Source organism: Balaenoptera borealis (assembly GCF_965194805.1).
Source record: "Balaenoptera borealis genome assembly, chromosome: 4".
Taxonomy (NCBI): domain Eukaryota; kingdom Metazoa; phylum Chordata; class Mammalia; order Artiodactyla; family Balaenopteridae; genus Balaenoptera; species Balaenoptera borealis.
In genome coordinates, this window is record NC_138861.1 from 53062580 (window position 1) to 53084360 (window position 21781).

The following is a 21781-nucleotide window of genomic DNA, read 5'->3' on the forward strand; positions in this document are numbered from 1 at the left end:
ATATCTTGATTTAAAAATTTTTTTTTTCATTTAACTCATAATTGATTCATATTTTCTGCTAGAAGTGTCTTATCTATAATTATTTGAAAATTAAATACATATGCTATTGAGAAGGTATATTAAATATTAGTAAAACTTAATTTTTCTTATTTTTAAAGAACAAAATAAATACGAGAGATTCCAAAGATGATCTGGGTTAATCATCTTCGTAGATCTTGCTTTAGCGTTAGGGGAATTGTAGAAGCAGAAGACAGATGAGGGATGAAGGTAAGAAATCTCTGAAGGTCATTAATGGCTCTGCTATATAGACAGATCTGCTTTTGGTTAGGGACATTATTACCAATAAACTATAAAACAGACCTCATAATTTCAATAACTGAAAAAGTCAAAGCAGTAAAAGAAATTACTTACATTTTTAAGAAATGCAGATGGTGTTACAGTATCTAAGGCATTGTCTGAGGCACATAGGTAAGTGATTCCGTCAATAAAGACAGTATGGTAGACAAAGCTTTGAAAAGAATACATTCAGTTACATGATAATATTAAAGAAATTAAGTACTGATACAGAGAATTTAATTTCGTTTTCAAGCTCTCATTAATAGTATAAAAACTATGTAGATAACTTTATAATCAGAATAATTAGAAATCTTTCACACATTTGAAAAATTAAACTATGTTAAATAAAAACTCTCTAAAATGTGAGTATGCATTTAAAATTGCATCAATAAATTACAATAGAGAAAATTCTAATAATCTAATCATATATATGTATATTTCAAATGCCTTTGATGGAAGTCACTCTCATTCCAAGACTGAATCTAGATTCTGATCAAAGAGAAAATACTATGTTCACTGATTTTTACTATCCTTATATATATATTTTTTTAAAGTAATTAGTGGAGGTTAACTTTTTTTTTTTTTTTTAAAGTATTTATTTTTATTTATTTATTTATGGCTGTGTTGGGTCTTCGTTTTCTGTGCGAGGGCTTTCTCTAGCTGTGGCAAGCGGGGGCCACTCTTCATCACGGTGCGCGGGCCTCTCACTATCGCGGCCTCTCTTGTTGCGGAGCACAGGCTCCAGACGCGCAGGCTCAGTAATTGTGGCTCACGGGCTTAGTTGCTCCGCGGCACGTGGGATCTTCCCATACCAGGGCTCGAACCCGTATCCCCTGCATTGGCAGGCAGATTCTCAACCACTGCGCCACCAGGGAAGCCCCTATCCTTATATTTTTAGGTAGACATATTTAATTTTGGCACTTCTTGGCTTTCTATTATGATAGATTAGAATTTGAAAGTTGTAAGTTCCCAAGACCAAATATTCTAGAGAACAGGATGAGTTCGGGAGGGGGAATTAAACTCCCTTATAGTAATCCAAAGTGTAGCTTTTCCTGACCACTCCAACTTCTAGACCTTTTGTGCCTTCTCAGACTCACTTATTAGGAGGCTAGAAGACTCTTGGAAAGTGCCTCCATCTTTACTACCCAACAATCCAGAAAATTTAGGAATATGGCAACCAAAATAGTTGCTTGGTGCCTAGGCTTTAATCTAGTCATTTTTGAGCACCCTATATCCAAATGGTTAACCAGCAACAGACCTGTTCAAATGCTAAACTGGATAGATATGAGAATGAGGAATCTCAAAAATAGGTAGAAAAGATAATCCCAGGGGCAGAAAATTTAAGATATGTGCCCCTTCAATATAAATCCTTGATATCATATCATGAATACAATATGCTGCAAATATTTTTAATGATGATATTAATTGACATGCATAATATCCACTAGGAAAATATTTTTATTTTGAAATAGGGAGGAGTCTTCACAGGAAAAGAGTTTCTAGTTCTGTCATCTCTCCAAAAGTTATATATGTGATCTAAATTGATACTGGACGTGATTTTAAATTTATGCCTAGTGTGTTATTGGTAACACTCAGAAACCATCCTTAAATATTAAAAATCTTGAATACCTGATGACTAGGATATACTGTTAACTGACAAATGCAAGATGGAGAAAAGTGTGTATGATGTACTGCAATTATGTATCAGTCTCATTTCCTAACATAAGGGAAGTACAAATATACGTATGTGTCTCTTATAGAAAAAAAAGAAAAGGAAAATGATAAACTAAGAACTTATTCAAAATGGTTACCTACATAGAGGGAGAGAGAGTAATGTGAAGAAAGCAATGAAAATTAGACTTTGTGAAGGAAACTCATTTTGCAGATTTGACTTTGGAGCCATATAAATGTTTTACATAATTATAAAATGTTATTAAATCAAACTTTAAAGAGTGCAATCCTTAAAAATCAAAAACAAAATAATAAAAAACAAGAACTTAACTTTATATCAAGTAACCCAAGCAAGAGATGGTGGTGGAGGTGGTCAGATTCTGAATATATTTGGAAGGTAAAGACAACAGGATTTGCTGATGGGCTGGGTTTGGAAGTAAAAGAGACAGAAGTCAAGGATCACAAAGGTTTTAGGCCTGAGGAACTGGAAAGGTGATAATGTGGAAGACTGCAGGAGGAGGCTTGGCTTTGGACAGAAGTTTGAGATGCCCGTCAGACATCCAACAGATATGTGGAATGAGCAGTTGGATATACAAGTCTGGAGTTCAGGGAAGAGGTCCTCAAAAGATTCAAATTAGAATGTTCAATATAGGTAAGGCAAGAGTAGAGGAGGAAAGAATCTCTTTTTGAAATCATTCCAGCTAATAAGTGAAACCAAAACTAGAATATCACCATTATGCAACCCCCAATAAATTAATGGCTCTAGGGTGTAGGCAATGAATACCAATGGCTACTAGCATGCCAAAAGGAGATATAAGCAGGTATTATATACCGTCTGATGAAAAAACACCTACAGTCTTGCCAAAGGGATTAGGCCACTGGATCCAGCTGCTTGGACCATGGTGAACTGCATTTTGAATATGCAATCAGCAAAACCAGACTGAGGGAAACTCTATAGGTTCTTCAACAATAAATTGTAAGGAAAGGAAAGGGGTGGAGGGGGAATATGTGGATTAAAGAGACTTAAAAGACACCAAATTAAAAAATGGGCAGGATTGGGCTCTCGTGCCTGAGGATGCTTATTTAGGTGCTGAGGCAATGAAGAAACAGGATAAGTGACTGCTACAGAATTTGGAATGGTGGTTGATTTGGGGGGGAGGGAGGAAACTGTGAATGGGGCAGGATACGTGGTAGGGAGCTTTGGGGATACCTGGCAGCGTTCTATTTTTTGGCTTAGATGGTAGTTGCAGTTGGTTGGGGGAGGTCCTTTGAGAAACTTCATAAAACTATACATTTGCTTGATGTGGCTTTTGTATTTTGTTTTATTTTACAATATAAAGGTTAAAACAAACCTCCTCTTAAAAAAACAATGATGAGTCTAAAAATAACAGAAGTTCTCTTATTCCCCACCTGTTTTACTAGCAAAATGTTTACTTGGGACATTACATGGTTTAAGCCAAACCATGTGATGTCCCAAGTAAAGTAGAGTGATGTTATTAAAGATATTTTCAAGTGGAAGTTTCCTTTTTTATTACTGAAATATTTTGGGGATAACTAAAAAGGTATGGAGAATAAGATAACAAGAACACTTGTAGACCTACCATTCAGTCAAAATGTTACAGATACAATTAATGTCCCCTGTATACCCTTCAACTTCTCCTCCCTTCTCTTTTGCAGAGGTAACCACTATCTTGAATTTAATGTTCATCATTCCCATTCATGATTTTATACTTTTACATATAGAAGTTCTCCTTTCTGAAGGTTCAGTCAAGAGTCTGTATAAGAAATATTTTTCCCCGTGTCATTATCATTGTAATTATCAGCTGGTAATGATTAAAAAATAGACTTTTATTAGAATATACCTTACCTTCCCATTTGAATTATGGTCTTTGGTTCAGCTCTAAGAAGCACTAGTTTAAGCACTGTTGCCGCTGCTTCCTAAAAATAAATTGTCAGCATTTACTTTTTAGAAGATCGTAGTCTTTCATTACTCATCTGCTTAATTTACCAATGTTCTGTTTAGTTTATTAAGGAACAACTGTTCACTAGGAGAACTAATGGGTGGTTATTCATAATGCATGGTAAGAGGCAAGTTATCAAGAAATGTTCATATGAATATGAAGGAAAATATTAAAATTACATAAATATACATATACTTTGTGTATATACATATAAGTGTGCAAATATAAGTTGCACTAATTAGTCCTTTTCACAGCACATTATTAATATGACTGGGAAGATATTTGACTATCTAATCAAATATCTTTTCAGTGACTTCTATGAAGCTATACATAAAACGTTAATGGATTAAAAGTATTCAGCTTTTAGTCTCTGAATAACCTATGCAGTCTTCTATCTTTTTTTTTGATTAAGATAAAATTTTTACTCATTATTATTCACTGACATCTTCCTATTAAACAAATAATTGCTAAGATCCCTTCTACTTATTTTTTTTTGTTTTGTTTGGCTGCGTTGGGTCTTCGTTGCTGCGCACGGGCTTTCTCTAGTTGCGGCGAGTGGGAGGTTACTCTTCGTTGTGGTGCGTGGGCTTCTTGTTGCGGTGGCTTCTCTTGTTGCAGAGCATGGGCTCTAGGCATGCAGGCTTCAGTAGTTGCAGCACGCAGGCTTAGTAGTTGCAGCACGCGGGCCCTACAGCGCGTGGGCTTCGGTAGTTGCGGCGTGCGGGCTCCAGGCACATGGGCTCAGTAGTTGTGGCTTGCAGGCTCTAGAGCACAGGCTCAGCAGTTGTGGTACATGGGCTTAGCTGCTCCGTGGCATGTGGGATCTTCCCGGACCAGGGATTGAACCCGTGTCCCCTGCATTGGCAGGAGGATTCTTAACCACTGCACCACCAGGGAAGTCCCTACTTGTTTCTTATAAGGCTCATTCTTTGGGAGAAAATTTGCAAGGTATTATGATTATCCAGAATACCTTAAATACAGTTAATTATACGGAATCCCATTAATTGACTTTAGAAGTGTGAAAGGAACCTGAAAGTTACCTAAGAAGACTTGAATAGCCAAACTCCTGATTAACTTTTCATTTTCAAAAAATGACACTTGAAATAAAAACTTTTTGGGAGAGAAAAGCTTGTTATTAATGGTAGAGAGTAAAACTTGAAATTCTTGGTATTACCAGAAAAATCCAGGCAATATTCTCTAGGAAAGAATTTCCTAAGAAACATTAAGGGAATTAAGAGAATACATAATCTTTCAGTTACTCTATTCTCATCACTGGAACATATTCCCCTAGCCTTCCCAAAGTGTCTCTTTTACAGTATATAAACTATGAAATCATAGAAAAATGTGAAACAAAGCAAATGGCAACATGAGGCAGTAAAATAATCGACACACTGGACTGTAGTGCCATTTCTGGAGTTGAAGTGCTGCACAACCTAAGAAAATGACTTGTCTGGGTCTGTTTCCTTGTGTGAAGAATGAAAGGATTGGGTAAGATGATCTCTACAGTCCTGTCCAGTTCCATTTGAGTTCATGATTAAGCTTTGGTAGGTACTAATATTTTCTAATGAGTATAAAATATTTGTGACATTAATATTTAGCACTGAAGGAAGATATGATAGAACTGTGCCTTAAAGCTCCTTCTCCCTGGTCAGCCTTCCACACAGCAGTCATTCCAGACCTTTAATCCTGTCCCCCAACTGCATACTGCTCCACCACCTTCCACTTTCTTACCTCCCTGCATGCTTCATAATGAGAGGCCAATGGGCTTATAAACTCCTTCAACTTTCTGACTCTCTCCCTTCATAATTAATGAAGTACCTATTGAGAACATACTATGTCCAGGCATTGTCCACTGTAAGGACAGAGATGAAAACAGTCCCTGTCCTGAAGGAGTCCGATGGCAGAGACAGATAAGTAAAAGAAGATTCCAGTTCAACCTGGCAAGTAGTTTGGTAAAGGGATGTAAATTAGCCTGGGCATAGAGAAGGCTTCAAGGAGGAATTGAGAAACATCTCAGAGCACAGAAGAGGTGACACTGCTAAAAAATGGAGACAAGTGGGTTCGGGGGAGAGGGAACAGGAGATTGGAAGGGAGACCTTGGTGAGACTCGAGAGCAGCGTGAAGTTCAGGATGGCTGGAGCACAGGGACAGCTGGGGAAGAGAAGGAGGTAATCATGGAAAAGCCCTACCAGGGAGGGCTGTGAATGCCAGGCTAAGGACTATGAACTTTACAATGAAAGTAATCAGGTGCCACCCAATGATTTTAAGCAGGGGAGTGACAGGATCATATTTGCTTTTAGGAACAATCCTCTGAGCAGCAGTGTGGAGGCTGGTTTTGAGAGGGACAAGGCTGAGGTCTGGGAGATGAGTTAGGAGGCATCTTCAATAACCCTGGTGAGAAGTAATAAGGGCCTTGATGAAGATGTGGTTCAGAAACAAGGAGATGGATTCAAGATATACTCAGGAGATGGAACTGATAAAACTTGGTGGCAAAGAACACATTTGAGGGTGCAGAAGAGGGAAAAATGAAAGATGACTCCCAGTTTCCAGCTTGAATGGCTTAGTAGAGCTATGCGGCAAGATTAGAAATACACGAGGAGGAATCCGCTGGGAAAGAATTAATTTAGTGCTGGACATGATATGTTTGAACTTCTTCTATTAGGCAATCTATTCGTGGAGAGAGATTACCTTGGAAGCAGATTTGGCAGTGATCAAAATAAAGGTGTCCATTGGTGTGAACAAATGTGTCAAGTTAAAAGAGGACTAAAGTTAGAACCCTGAAGAACATGGCATTCAAGGGACTGGCACAGAGGAGAGCCTCAGAAGGAGACTAAATTCCATGTCTATATCCACACCCCCTCCTTTCCCCAAGAGAAAGACAGCATTCCTCTAAACCAAGGCTCACATCTCTACTGCCACATTGGATTCCATCCCTTTGTGCTCCTTCAGGTCTTGCGCTAACCAATAATCACTGCCCCTTGTATCTTCAACTTCTTCTCCTCTCCATTAGTCGATATGTTTTCCCTGTATTAAAAAATGAGGCCCTTTGCTGGACCATACTTCTTCTAGCTTTCACCCTCTCTCATTCCCTTTCTAAGTTCTTGAAAGAACAGTCTAACTTCACTCTCTCTACTTCCTGGTCTCCCATTCACTTGGCCTAAAGCCATCTGCCTCTACCTCTACCACTAACAGCAGGATCACTTACCATTTCCTAATTATCAGTCCAATGAACACCTCTTGGATCTTGTTCAACTTCTTTGGGTCATGAGACATTCTTGTAATTTTCTTCTCTCAGCTTTCAGAATACCACTGCTCTCATTTGGTGACCAGCCTCTCTACTCTATTCTTAACAGTGTTCTGCCTTTTGGTACTCCTTTCTTCGCACTTGGGCAATCTTACCCACTTCTACCATCTTTAACTGTTAGCCCTGACCCTCTGACTGCTACCTATTGGAACTTTTAATGACTTAAATCTTTTGGGAATAAGGTGAAGGAATAAACACACAAGTAGACTGGCTATTTCCAACCGGCAACAAAATTCAACCTGTCCCAAATTGTACTTTCCACCCTGGCATTTCCTCTGACTTCTTCCCCCAGAATCCTGCTCCTCCATCTGTAGTTTCTATCTTGTTTAATGCCACCTAAGAAAAAAATCTGACAAATCTTCACATTGTACACCTTCAACTTACAAAATGTTATGTGCCAATTATATCTCAATAAAGCTGGGGAAAAAAGATTAAAAAAAAAAAAAGAAAACTGAGAATCATCCTAGGCATGGCCCTGTCCCCTATCCTACATATCCAACCAGTCATTAACTCCTGAGGATTAGTTTGCAAAGTCTCTTTAGGATCTGCCCACTCCTCTCCTTCTTCACTGTCATTGTCTTAGCTCAGGCCTTTAGATCGCCTAGATAAACTGTAACACCACCATCCAAACTGGTTCTCTTCCCTCCAATCCCCCTTCTGTATTGTAACCAGACCAAAATTTCCAGAAAATGGATCAGATCTTGCTATTCCTCCATTTATAAATCTTTAACCGCTCCCTGGTTTCCCTCGGATAAGAGAACAAACTGAATATAGGACCTTTCATTAACTATTTTCTGTCCACTCTTCTGACCTCAGCTGTAGCTCCTATATACTGCGATCCTGTGCTCTAGCCACACTGAGGTTCTCGCGGTTCCCCCAGACACGCCATTCTGTTCCCTCTGCATGGAGTCCCCATTCCCCTTTCCTGTGGCAGGCTAGCGCTCACTCTTGTAATACTTTTAAGCCAAGCACCTCCTCTGTGGTTGGCAAGCAGTCACCCGTCCTGAGTGCTACAGGAGCAATCTCCATCTCCCGCCGTTGAAATACTTTTTACACTGGAGGAGAACAAATGCAGCCCTTGGGTATAAAAGGACAATGTGCTCATCAAGGGACAACTCCAGGCGCCGTCTTCTCTTCATTGTTGCATCCCCTACACCTTTACTCCGGGATTTTGCAACTAAAACACGTTCAATAAATGTGTGTTGAACTCCAGGCCTTTCCTCCGCGGGGGAGAGAAAATCTTTAAGGGTCTCCGGAATTAAACGGGACTGCAAATCACAAGTATGTCGCGTGCAGCACCAACCCTAACCCCTGGGCGGCGCACTTGCTGCTCGGCCGGCAGGGAGCGCGAGAGGCTCCCGCCAGGGATTCACCATCTCGCAGGCTAGGCCGTACGCGGGGGCGGGGCCTCACGCCTCAACAGCCCGCTCCGGGCAGCCCCTCGGCGCTCCGTCCTGAGGCGCGGGTGCAGTGGGCGCCACCCTCGAAAAGCGGAACCTGCGAAGGCCGAGGTGACGACCCAGGGGTACCTGATAAGAGCCGCCGGTTAGGGCCAGCTCCGCTAGCACGGCTCGGCCATTTGCAATGCAGCTGTAGGTGATCGTCATAGTGGGCGAGCTAGTGAAGTACAGGTTCCCGCCGGACCTAACCGCCCGCGACAGTCTCGGGGCGCTGACTGGGGCGTGGCTCCGGGAGGGGCGGTGGCTGCGCAGGCGCGAGGAGCGATTGATTGATTGGCAGGGAAGGGGGAGGGAGGCGGGGGCCCTCCCTTGCCTGGGCTGAAACTGTGATGAGACCTGGCGAAGTCTCTGGAAAAACTGGCTTTGGTAAAGTGAAGCCTTTCTTCGTGGTCATCCTTAAAATCATTTATGAGCCAGTTACTTCACAGTGTTTACCTACGTAGGATTCATTCGCAATCTAGGACATGTAAAATATAGACCTTGATTTAAAATGCGATTCATTCATGAATTCAGCAAGTACTTGTTGAACTCCCGCTGTGCGCTCCCTAAGTGCTTGGACTAACAGGTATGCAAAAAGATAGGTTCCAGACCCTGACTTTTAGGAGTTCATGTTCTAGTAGTGGTCGCAGAGGCACATGTAGACAAGTGCCAATCTCAAGTGATAGGTGTGCGCTATGATTGAAAGATAAACTAATCGCACAAGCTGGAGTGGAGGCAGCTAATTCTCCCTGGGAGAGGGAGCAAAGCTTTCAAAGTCACTGTCCGATGGAGAGGGTGGGTTGGAATTCTCTTAAGTGGGGAGGAAAGGTAGGACAGTCTAAGTAGAGGGAACAGCTCTGTGAAGGCTTGGAAGAAGGCAGGCGGGTTCAGGGAATGGATGTGAGTGTGTGGCAGAGGAAGGGTGTGTGGTGGAGTGGGTAGGAGATGAGAAGGGTAGGAGTGGTAGAATGACTTGTTATCCTAGACCTCGAGTTTCTTGACAAGAATTTTTAAAAGTGCTTCAGATAAGCTTAGATATTTTCTTTTTTTTTTTTTTTTAACATCTTTATTGGAGTATAATTGCTTTACAATGGTGTGTTAGTTTCTGCTGTATAACAAAGTGAATCAGCTATACGTATATGTACATCCCCATATCTCCTCCCTCTTGCGTCTCCCTCCCACCCTCCCTATCCCATCCCTCTAGGTGGACACAAAGCACCGAGCTGATCTCCCTGTGCATAAGCTTAGATATTTTCATTAGCAAGACATTGTGGTAGAGTTGGAAGAAGCCAGACACACTTGGATCCAAAATATAGGCATTGCCATTTACTCTGTGCCTTTATCGTAACTTAACTCTCTGAGACTCGGTTTGCTAATTTATAAAATAGGGATAGTTCTCAAGTTTAAATTAAGTAATTATGCAAAATACTTAGCATACCATAGATATGTAGTTGCAATCTTTAGTATGATAAATACATTAATGACAACTACTTTCTTGCTTCCAATGGTGTAACTTTAAAGGAAAAACAGTCGATGTCCTTCTGGGGTGCCTGGCAGGAAGTGAAGACAGGTAGTTGACTGAGTTTATTTTAACCCAGCACAATCAAATTGTATTTGACAAGCAAGCAGCAAAACTGGTCTGGACCGTAGCGCCTGAGAAAAATGCCTTGTTGAATCATTTTATATAAAGGAAATATTGAATCAATGTGTCTTACCAACTTAGAGATAATATCTCATGTTACAGGTGGGTTGAGTGAATTACAAGCACTGGTCACATTACTTATATGTGGGAAAATGAAATATGTTAACTCTGAGGTAATGCATTGGTATATTCTTGCTTACTGTAAAAATAAGCTTAATAAACTTGGCCACATTGCGTTGCTCCTTCTGTTTAGTAAATAGTGGAGCTGGAAGCCACGGGGCAATGAAATCATGAGCTGTAGTAACAACAAGCATCTGATAATTGGAGAGGTGTATATGGGACTGTCCCTCTCTTGCGCTCACCTTGTCATATTAAAACAATCCTGTGAAGCTAGTGTGATGGGTCAACTTTGCACAGCCCACAAATTCCGGCCTACAGCAACATAAAACATAATTTATAATACAACTCGACCTTTCTCGTGAGCCTCATGTTACCCGATATCTGAGCTTAATCTAGTCAGTGCGAGGTGTCCTCAGTGAACTCAGAATTTCCCCCTTCCCTGCTTTCTACATGGGGGGGGGCGGCGTGCATCTATGTGTGTGAGGAACTTGGTGGAGGGGAGATCTCCTTAGTCATGATCTTCGTCTCTCTAAGGTGGCATCTGCTGCTAATGTTTGTTTTCTGTCTGTGGTCATCAGTTCACACGCTCTACTTGGAACCTGCAGGCTCCCTCATGCACTGTGGTTCTTTCGCAACTGCTTTTGTAGCCCTCTTAGGGGCAAAGGACACTTTCTGCTGCTCCCTCATGCCATTCTGAGGCTTTGGGAGGTTCAAGAGGCTGTCTCAGGACTCTGGCCAACACAGCATGCTGCCACCCCTCCTGTCATGCTGTCAGACTGTTGTCATGGGGGAGCAGCTCTCAGACTTCACCTCACCTGGGAAGCAAGCCCTTGGATCCCCAGTTGGCTGAGAGTCTTCGCATCCCACACTCCATCACCCCTCATCTCCCAGCCGGGGCTCTGTGGCTGGATCGCTTCCTATGGACCCTCTGCCCTCCTCCAGCCTGGGGAGACTCCAGCAGGCCCAGGTGGGGAGCTGCCCACCCTTCAGGCATTCTTCCCAACTTGTGGCATTACTGTTGGCTTCTGCTGTCACCAACCTTTTCTTTCCACGGACTCTGTCTTCGGGGAGTTTCCAGAACCTATTCTGAAAGATTTAGAGCTGAGAGTCTTTGCCTTCGCTCCCCGCTCTTCATCCTCTGTTCCTCCTCCACCTCCTCCTCCATTTTCTGTGTTTTCTATTTTTATGCAAAAGGAATCATTGAGAATAAAAACCACAGCAGGTAATATAAAACAGCGCAGGTATTTCTGTCTTTCCCTTGATCGTTTGGCAAAATCTTGAGGGTGGAGCAGAAAGAGAAGATGGACCCCTGGGAAGGAGAAGGGGGACATTTCACTTTCGTCCATTTCTTTTAAAACAAGCTTTTAGACCTCATGACTACTTTCATGGACCAGCAAATCTACGGTCATTGCTTTTTTTTTTTTTTTTTTTTAAATTATTAGCACCTTTTAATTATTATTTATTTATTTATTTATTTATGGCTGTGTTGGGTCTTCGTTTCTGTGCGAGGGCTTTCTCTAGTTGTGGCAAGTGGGGGCCACTCTTCATCGCGGTGCTCGGGCCTCTCACTATCGCGGCCTCTCTTGTTGTGGAGCACAGGCTCCAGACGCGCAGGCTCAGTAGTTGTGGCTCACGGGCCTAGTCACTCCGCGGCATGTGGGATCTTCCCAGACCAGGGCTCGAACCCGTGTCCCCCGCACTGGCAGGCAGATTCTCAACCACTGCGCCACCAGGGAAGCCTGTCATTGCTTTTTAGAGACTAGCATCTCAGAAGGAAAAGTCACTAATTTTGAATCATCCAATTTCTTAGGTCACTAGAGAGTTTCCAAATATTCCACAAGCTGGAGACTTTCAAGCACTCACTAATTCAAGATGCTTCTTGTAAAGTATTAAGTTCTCCTGTAAAGGACTCTTCTTTTACTTATTGTTGTTTTTCAGAAGTGGAAATATTTTTATAGTTTTTTTTCTTGTAGTGTGTGATCACTATTGAAATTCAAACAATACAGCAGTAAAAATCTCCTTACCATCCCATGAAAATAACCATTGCAGTGATCTAATTTATATTTGTCTTTTCTTTTTTATGCATTTTACATTTAACATTAATGAATAACATTTTTTCTGAACTCTATTTTTTTTTTTTTTTGACCGTGAGGTGCTGTATGCAGGATCTTAGTTCCCGGCCAGGGATCAAACCCATGCCCCATGCAGTGGAAGCACGGAGTCTTTAACCACTGGACCACCAGGGAAGTCCTTGTTTTGTTTTGGTTTATTTATTTATTTATTTATTTATTTTTGGCTGCATTGGGTCTTTGTTGCTGCTTGCAGGCTTTCTCTAGTTGTGGCGAGTAGGGGCTACTCTTTACTGCAGTGCGTGGGCTTCTCATTGCGGTGGCTTTTCTTGTTGCAGAGCACGGGCTCTAGGCGCACGGGCTTCAGTAGTTGTGGCTCGCAGGCTCTAGAGCGCAGGCTCAGTAGTTGTGGCGCACGGGCTTAATTGCTCCGCGGCATGTGGGATCTTCCCGGACCAGGGCTCGAACCCGTGTCCCCTACATTGGCAGGCGGATTCTTAACCACTGCGCCACCAGGGAAGCCCGGCTTGACAAATTTTTAAATGTTTATTCTGGGGTACTTTGGGTGCTCTTGTTAGTGGAATTTGTTTTCCATTATGTTTTCAAGCTAGCTGTTTCTGGCGTGTGGAAAATCTGTTGGCTGCATTTAATTTATTTTGCATGTAGCTCCTGCTCCATTATATTGTAAACTCCTTAAGGCCAGGGTCCTCACATAATGCTTTGCTCAATATGAACATGACGTGAGATACTATTGTTGACCATCTTATTAGGCTTTTCCATTATACTTAATGACCAAGTGGAGGGGAACCTCAGGTAGCAGTGATATTTGTGTAAACTGGATCGTGATCGAGATAGTGGGGAGAGATTGAAGGGACCTTGGAGTCAAGCAGGCCTGGACTTGAATGCTGACTTTGCCACGTTCTGGTTGTGTAATCTTGGCATCTCTGAACCTCAGTTTCTTCCTTAGGCTCACCTCTGAACCTAATTCACAAAATGAGCTAACATATAAAGCATTTCGTGACTGGCCCCCAGCAGGTGTTCCATGATCATTATGAGTTCATATTGTCATGTAACCACATCTATCCAATAAGAGGCACATTTAAGAAGGCATGGTCTGGTATATTGAATTGATTCTTTATAGATTCAGTGAACATATTGGAATCATCATTCGAGGCACATGTTACAGAAATTTTCTAAAACTCTTCCCTTTGAGAAATGTGCTGTATGTTGGCCTCCTCTCTCTAACTTGTAAGTTTCCTGAGAGTAGGGGCCGAGTATTATTAATTTTTAAATCTTCAGTGCCTCGCACAATTGTGGACACAATATAGGTGGGCTGCATTTCATAGTATGAATATAATTATTTTATAGTTCCTTTTTTATCATCCCCCCCAACTTTTTGTTGTTGCTGATACAAAAGAAGTTGAACTCTCATCTTTGCTAGGAAGTGTAGCTAAGTTTAAGAGAGGATATGCAGATGGCAAAGATCTCTGTAGGCCACCCAAATGTAACTTTTATGGGGCAGTTGGTTTTAAATCTAACTGCTGGTCAGGGCCAGCAGAGGGCGCACAGAGCACAGCTTTGAAGGAGAAAGCTGACTACAGCTGTGCTGGGGAAGAATTAAAAAGGCCGCTCAGGGCATTTGCAGAAGAAGGAAATGAGAGCTAGGAAGAAGGCCGTTCCTCGTTTTCATTCTCATCTGCTTTTGTAACTCATTCAGGTCCAGACAGGTCTGTTCTCTTTTCTTTGGCCCTTGCTCAGCAGCTTTTCACAACCCTTCCCGTTCTTCTAGTTAATTACACAGGCAGACCCACAAGTGCCCTCAGGTTCTCCAGGCTGTTTTCTCTTTTAGTCAGGTCGGTTACTTAGCTCAGATTTGGGGGATGGACATTGGTGAGGGTCCCAGAAAAACACTGACGAACCCAGAAGCCTCACTTCACCATCCCCACTGAATAAAGCCATTTGGGGGGTACTTACAGGGTAGAAATGAGGGCTGGAGTTGGGTTCTTCTCTGCATGAGGAACTGAAGAGGCAAATGAGAGCAGACAGGAAAGGTTATGGGGAGTGGGGACAAAATGCTTTATTGTCTCGCATAAGAAAGTCTGTGGTGGGTACAGAGCCACGTGTGACATGCTCCAACCATGTACAAACTAACATAGGCCAGAGTTTCTCAACTTTTTCTGTGGAATGCTTGGATATTAACAGGTGTTACGTGGGAATAAAATCTGTGATCAAATAAGTGTGTGGAAACTCTGGGTTAAAAAAACTGAACCGGTTTCTCTACTGTGGGAGTCCTTAGATCCTTTGGTAGGCTAATTAATATGGTTTGTGAATCTCTGACAGAAAGGGATGTGATGTGAGATTTCCCAAACTTATGTGGACTGAACCTTTTTAACAAACGGTATCTATGGGATGACTATTCTATGAATTACCTTTGGAAAGTGCAGAAATAGACTTGTCTAGTGTTTTGGAAATTAGGCAGTTACTCCATGAAATACTTTAACAAGCAGCCATGAAGCACTTTAAAAAGGACAGTGTTTTCTTCAAAAGTCTCTTGTGGCTTCCCATTCCTACTGAGGGAGGTGTGCAGGGATGAGTGGAGTGCTGAAGGAAGGAATATCAGAATTTCAAGTGGGTTTTTTGAAATTTCTCATGTCCCTTATCACCCTTCCTCCTCAGATATTCTGATATCGTCCTCACTACCTCATTCCCATATTTGAGGATCTCTTGAATTGTGTGCCATTGCTGGCACTGGGAGCAATTGCATCTCTCAAGTGCATTGGAAGAGAGAAAATGGTTGTGAACTGTTGTCCTACAAGTGGAGTCCAAAATTCTCTGTCTGTTGTTTAAGGTTTTCTGTTGTCTTCTTAAACCCCAGTATCTCCCTAAGTTTAACCTTATTCTCCTTCCCACATTATTTACCACTATAGTCTGCTCACTGATCTGACATCATATTATGCTGATTCCGGGCTGGAAACTCTTGGACATATAATCTTTCCCCACATTCTCCTAATTCCTCTTCCATCCTTCAAAATCCAGCTTAAGTGTTACTTCCTTCAGAGGGCTCCAGTTATCTACCAGCCTACACCACTTATTTTTTACAATATTGGTCTCAGCCATTAATTGCAGACAGCTAATTTTTTGTTAACAAATCTGTTGGGTTTAAAAAGTTTATAAAGTGATTGTTTGGAATGTAGAGCACATTCCTCTGCAGAAATATTGTAACTGAGTCAAGGTGTATTTGAAATAGAAAGAGTAGAAAACAATCTCTAGTGATTAAACAAAACAGGGAATTAATAAGATTGAATTAGCTTACTCTCATTTATCTTAGTGCTGGTGTAAGGAAGAGCAGGTTTAATTAAAAGGAGATGAAGAGGTGTTGGAAATTAGTGGGTATTCTGCATGGGCCTTATGGGACAATTTCACAGAAGACATAGGCTCTTTGTTATGTCTTCATTACTTCACAACTCCTAACTCTTCATTCCCATGATGCTGGGGTCTGCCTACTAGTGCTTTTGTATTTAGCTGTGGTTTGGATCATTTTTGGCTTAAAAAAGGTTATGGGAGAATGGCAGCAAAAATGGCAGAAAAAAGGACCTCCAAAGATTTTCCCCTCCTTAAGAGAAATGGAAAAACTGTCAAAAATTTTCAGAATCAACTTTTTTAGAACTCTGGAAATTAACCAAAGGCTTGTAGTAACCCAGGAATTGTTTATTCAAGAAAAATGGCTGAATCTTGGTATGAACAGTGAGCTCTGTGGCATTTTAACTTGCCATAGTCCACCCCGCCCCCACTTTCCAGCTATGTAATAGCCTTAAAAACTAACAGCCCACATTTCTGGGCAGCTTGGCAAAATGTATATGGGATTTATTCAAAGCCTCATTCTTATAGAATTGTTATTATCTGGTTTGTCTGGTGGTTCCCTGGGAGACTTCACTTACGAGGCTAGCTCAGGGCTCACTCAATGCTAAAAACCTTCTCCTCCCACAGGGGGCATTATCAAGAACAATTAAAGGCAAAGATTTTAACTTTGCAGGTGCCTAAGATGGATAGCAGTTGAGGGAAACGGTAGACTACATTATGGTGAATGCACTGTTCATAGGGGCTTTTGAAAAGCTCTGAAATATTCTTGGTAATTTAGAAAGCCAGGTACATGGAAGAGCTGTGAGCATGCTTAGAAAAGACCTGAGAAGGCCCTAAGCTCTCGCTCCTAATTGACCACGAGGTTCTATGCAAGCAGGAAGTGAAGGCTAAGGTGGAGTTATAAACTGAGTTTTAAAGGCATGCTCCAGTATCCACACAGAGCCACTCATAGCAAAACCTGGGAGATTGATTGGTTCCAGAGGTTTAAGGAAATTTCTGTCTAATCATTAGCTCACTAATGAGTTAACCAAGTAGAGACACTAACATGACAAAGAATGTAGACTTTACAGAATTAGTTCAGGAAAGTCACTAAACAAATAGCAACAACTGTAACAAGTGTAGGTAGTGTGAGCAAATCTGATTGCCAGAGTTGTCACTTTATATTATTTTAAATGTTTAGTTTTTAACAAAAAATTGTGAGACATAATTTAAAAATATTAAAAAAATCACAAGGCATAATTTTAAAAACAGAAGAAAGAAAATATGCTGTGTGCATGGAAAAAGTGCAGTCAGTAGAAATTGTACCTAAGGAAACCCAGATGTTGAACTTACAAGACAAAGGCTTTAAATCAACTATTTTAAATATTCCAAACAGCTAAAGCAAACCATATCTAAAGAATTTATGTGTGATAACAACATCTCACCAAGTAGAGAATATCAATGAAGAGACAGAAATTATGAAAAGAAAAGAATGGAAACTCTGGAGCTTAAAAGTACAAAAACTGAAATGAAAGAAATCACTAGTGGAGCTCAACAGCAGATCTGAACAGGCAGAAAAAAGAATCAGGGAACTTGAAGATGAATATATTGATAGTATCAAGTCTGGGGAAAGGAATGAAGAAAAATGAACAAAGCTGAACAAACCAATGGGACACCAACAAATGTACTAGCATAAGCATAATGGAAGTTCTAGAGGAAATGAGGGTGAGAAAAGGGCAGAAAAAAAATAACTGAAGAAATAATGGCTGAAAATTTCATAAATTTGATGGAAAACATTCATCTACACACCCAAGATGTTCAAAAATTCCACGTAGGGTAAACTCAGAGATCCACACTGAGACACAACATAATCAAACCATTGAAAGCCAAAGGCAAAGATAGAATCTTGAAAATAGCAAGAGAGAAGGGACTCATCACACATATAGGAACCTCAATAACATTAACAGCTGATTTCTCATCAAAAGCCATGGAAACCAGAAGACAGTTAGATGACATATTTAAAGTGCTAAAAGAAAAAAAAAACCTGCCAACAAAGAATTCTATATCTGGCAAGGAGAAATTAAGACATTGCCAGATAAACAGGAACTGAGAGAGTTCATTTCTAGCAGATCTGCCCTGTATGAAAAACTAAACAGTAAGGACACTATACAGTAACCCAAATCCACATGAAGACGTAAAGAACACTGGTAAAGTGGGTAAACATAGCTAAATATGAAAGATAATAAAAATATAGCTTTTGTTTGTTACTCTTTTCCCCTCTCATATCTGATCTAAGACAACTGCATAAAGATAACTATAAATATATGCTGATGAGTACACAAGGTATACAGAGGTAATTTATGGTAATAACAGCATAGAGGAGTGGTGGGGAATGGAGCTGTTTAGAGCAATTTTTTTACATACTATTGAAATTAAGTTAAGTGTTAATCAGAACCAGATTGTTATAAATTAAGATGTTAATTGTAATCACCAGGGCAACCAGTAAGAAAATAACTCAAAAATACATAATAAAAGAATTGACAAGGGAACTAAAATGGAACACCAGAAAATGTCTATTTAACACAAAAGAATACAGTATTAGAGGAATCGAGAAACAAAAAAACATCAGATATGTAGAAAACAAATAGCAAAATGGCAGATGTAAATCCTACCTTATCAGTAATTAAGTATAAATGGATTATACTCTCCAGTTAAAAGGTAGAGATTGGGGGAATTCCCTGGCTGTCCAGTGGTTAGGACTCCATGCTTCCACTGCAGGGGGCATGCATTCAATACCTGGTTGGGGAACTAAGATCCCACAAGCCGTGAGGTGCGGCCAAAAGAAAAAAAAAATAGTTGGGACTTCAATGCCCCACTTTCAATAATAGGTAGAACAAATAGGCAGAAAATCAACAAGGAAATTGAAGAATTGTATAACACTCTACACCAACTAGACTAATAGACAACTGTAGAATACTCCACCCTAAAACAGCACAATGTACATTCTTCTTAAGTGCACACGGAACATTCTACGGGGTAGACCATATATTGGGCCATAAAATAAGCCTCAATAAATTTAAAAGTATTGAAATAATTACAAAATATTTTCTCTAATCACAATTCAATAAAATTAGAAACCAATTATAGAAGAAATTTTGCAAAACTCAAAATGTGTGAAAATTAAATAACATACTCCTAAAATAACCAATGGGCCAAAGAAGAAATCACCAGAGATATTCCCTCATACTTTGACATGAATGAAAATGAAAACACAACATGCCAAAATATAGGATGGAGCTAAAACAGTCCTTAGAGGGAAATTTATAGAAATAAAAATCCTAAATACAAATTCTATAAACAAATAAATACAGAAGGCATGTTCTCATGGTGATAGCAGAGGAGCAAGTACAGATAAACTCAATCAAGCAAGCTCTTTCCAAGGCTCTGCTTGTGTTACATCTACTAATATCCTGTTGGCCAAAATAAATTACGTGCCTGAGCCAGAGTGAAGGGAAGGGGCACAGCACACTCCCCACAGTGGAAGGGACCTGGTGCTCTTCACTGAATTATACTTCTCTGTAATGTTGCTTGTTTCCATTTCCCTGCTTTTGAAGTAGGCATAGAATTATAAAAATGCAAGATAAAAGCAGTGAAAACCATGTTGCTTTCATTGTTCAAGATCTGTGGTTGTGAACTACTACTTAGTATGAGTTCAAATGTTAGAAAACTGCTTTAATCATGTATTCTAATCATTGGTGTCCATGGAGGAAAATATTTAACCTGTTGTTACACATTCTCTGATCAGCACTGTCGGTTCTGTTCAGATGTCATCGTTTAAATGGTACTGGAAAATGTTTCATTAATATGGCTTATTTTGAGATTGTCCATCTTAAAGTAGTGAGTTCTACTGGGGTTCTATTTATTAGCCCAGAATTAATAACCCTTCACTAACCTGTGAAGTTGGAGGATGGATTTGGAAAAAGCCTGAATACTGTATCATATAAACCGATTTTCGTATTGTCCACTTGGTGGTAGAGTTGTTTTTAGAAAGCAGCGCGAAGAGTAACGAGCCAAGTAAAAGGGAAATAGAATCTCATGAATTTCTAGCCATGAGAAAAATGGAGCATACACTTTTAGTAGGTATTCTTCTAGGCAGCGTCATTACTTTTATTAAAGTATAAAAGATAATGTGATCCAGAGTAGGTATGTTCATATAATAGTTTTTTTGTTTTGTTTTGTTTTTTTGCTAAGGAGGTGTGATAATTCCATTTCCCAACACATCAGATGAAGCAACTTGCTTACTGGTTAGAGTTCAGTGCTCAGAAATATAGATTTTAGAGACTGTCAATTTGGGTAATCCTAAACATCATTTAATCTTTATTATTATTATTATTTTAATTTAGAAAATCCTTGTGTAAAGTAACACTCCTCATACAATGTGGTCTAAGTCCTTCTTCCTTAAAGCATGGTTTCCTGATCAGCAACACGGGCATCGCTTGGGAGCTTGTTAAAAATGCAGAATCTTGGCCCTCACCCCAGATCTACTGAATTAGACCGCAATTTAACAAAATCCTTAGGTTTTCTGCATGCACTGTGAGTTGCACCATTCTCCATTGGTAAAATGCAAGCAGTGGATGATGAGGTACAAAAGGAAGAGAAGTAGGGCAGGTATCAGGACTGGAATCATTTAACAGATATTCACAGATTTATCCTGAACCTTTAGTTGCTTATTTGAAACCATCCTGTAATGCCCATGCTCCGGCGCTGGAGATTGTATACATGAAGCCATCCTGAGTTCTTTTAGATTGTAAAAGAAAGAAAACAGAGTTTTGTCAGTCATTCACACACTTGTCAATCAATCACTAAAATACAGGAGATTCTGGAGACTGGTGTTCTATTCTGGTCCAACCGGTAACTGATGGTACAACATTTGGCAGGACATTAATCTCTTAGTCTTTAGCTTCTTTATCTGAAAAATGGTTTGGTTTTAGGTGCAGTCAGGGTTGAAATTCAGTTGGTAAACCCAGGTAGCCCTGTACCCATCTTTATGCTGGCATCGGTTTAGAGTGGCTGGTGCTGATGCCCCATTGGTTGTTACATAATTTGACTACTGTCACCTGATGATTTCAGGGGAACTAAGTGTCAGGGACTGTTAGGAACTAGTATTATCACTGTAGGTTCCAGAATATTTGCATGTCATAGACTCAGACACATGCAAATACAGACCTGAGGTATAAGAAAGCTGAACCAAGTGGTGCAGGGAGTAGAAAGTACATGGGCTTTCATGTCAAACAGTCTTGGGTTTGTATCCTAGTCCTGTTGCGTACTAGCTGTATGGGTCTAAAGTATATTGCCTAAACTCACTTGGTATCAGTTTTGCTTTTTAGCTGAAAAATGGGATTAACATAATAATACATGGCTCGAAGTGTAATTATGTGGATTTAATAAGATAATTTATGTAGAGAATCTGGCAAACAGTGGATGCTCTATCAATGCTAGTTTCCCTTCACTTATGTATCCATACTCAGACTAACTTATGTATAGATCTTTTCTTCTGGAAACCTCTATAATGTGATATACTGAATGAACAGAGACACTATGTGTCTTAATAATTAGAAAAAAAGATAGCTAACTTTTTTTTTAGTCGCACCACATGGCATGTAGGATCTTAGTTCCCTGACCAGGGATCGAAACTGCACCCCCTGCATTGGAAGCTCAGAGTCTTAACTACTGGACTGCCAGGGAAGTCCCAAGATAGCTAACTTTTAAGGTAATTCTGATAATTCTAATTAGGGAGGGGGATGTTATACATCCATCTAGGGCTCTTGCTAAAATCAAAGATGACTTTTCATCTTTAGGCCAGTGATCTTTAAACATTTTTGCTTGCACTATGCCCTCCC

The 21781-nt window shown here is 40.4% G+C and overlaps 1 protein-coding gene across 6 annotated transcripts in view; it reads right to left on the reverse strand.

Annotated features, from left to right (window-relative positions):
* Positions 1-16385, reverse strand: part of LOC309627466 (uncharacterized protein) — a 38822-nt gene extending 22437 nt beyond the window's left edge. For 4 of the 6 annotated variants that reach the window (XM_082389453.1, XM_082389455.1, XM_082389450.1 and 1 more), the window contains exons 1-3: positions 8802-16385; positions 3875-3945; positions 412-508 (exon numbers count right to left, since the gene is read on the reverse strand). In XM_082389453.1, the coding sequence (XP_082245579.1) occupies positions 412-508; positions 3875-3945; positions 8802-8879 (246 nt within the window). In that variant the 5' untranslated portion in view covers positions 8880-16385. Of the gene's footprint in view, positions 1-411; positions 509-3874; positions 3946-7169; positions 8737-8801 lie in introns of those variants that run through there. The other 2 variants (XM_082389452.1, XM_082389451.1) reach the window with 2 other exon arrangements.
* Positions 16386-21781: the final 5396 nt, after the last annotated feature.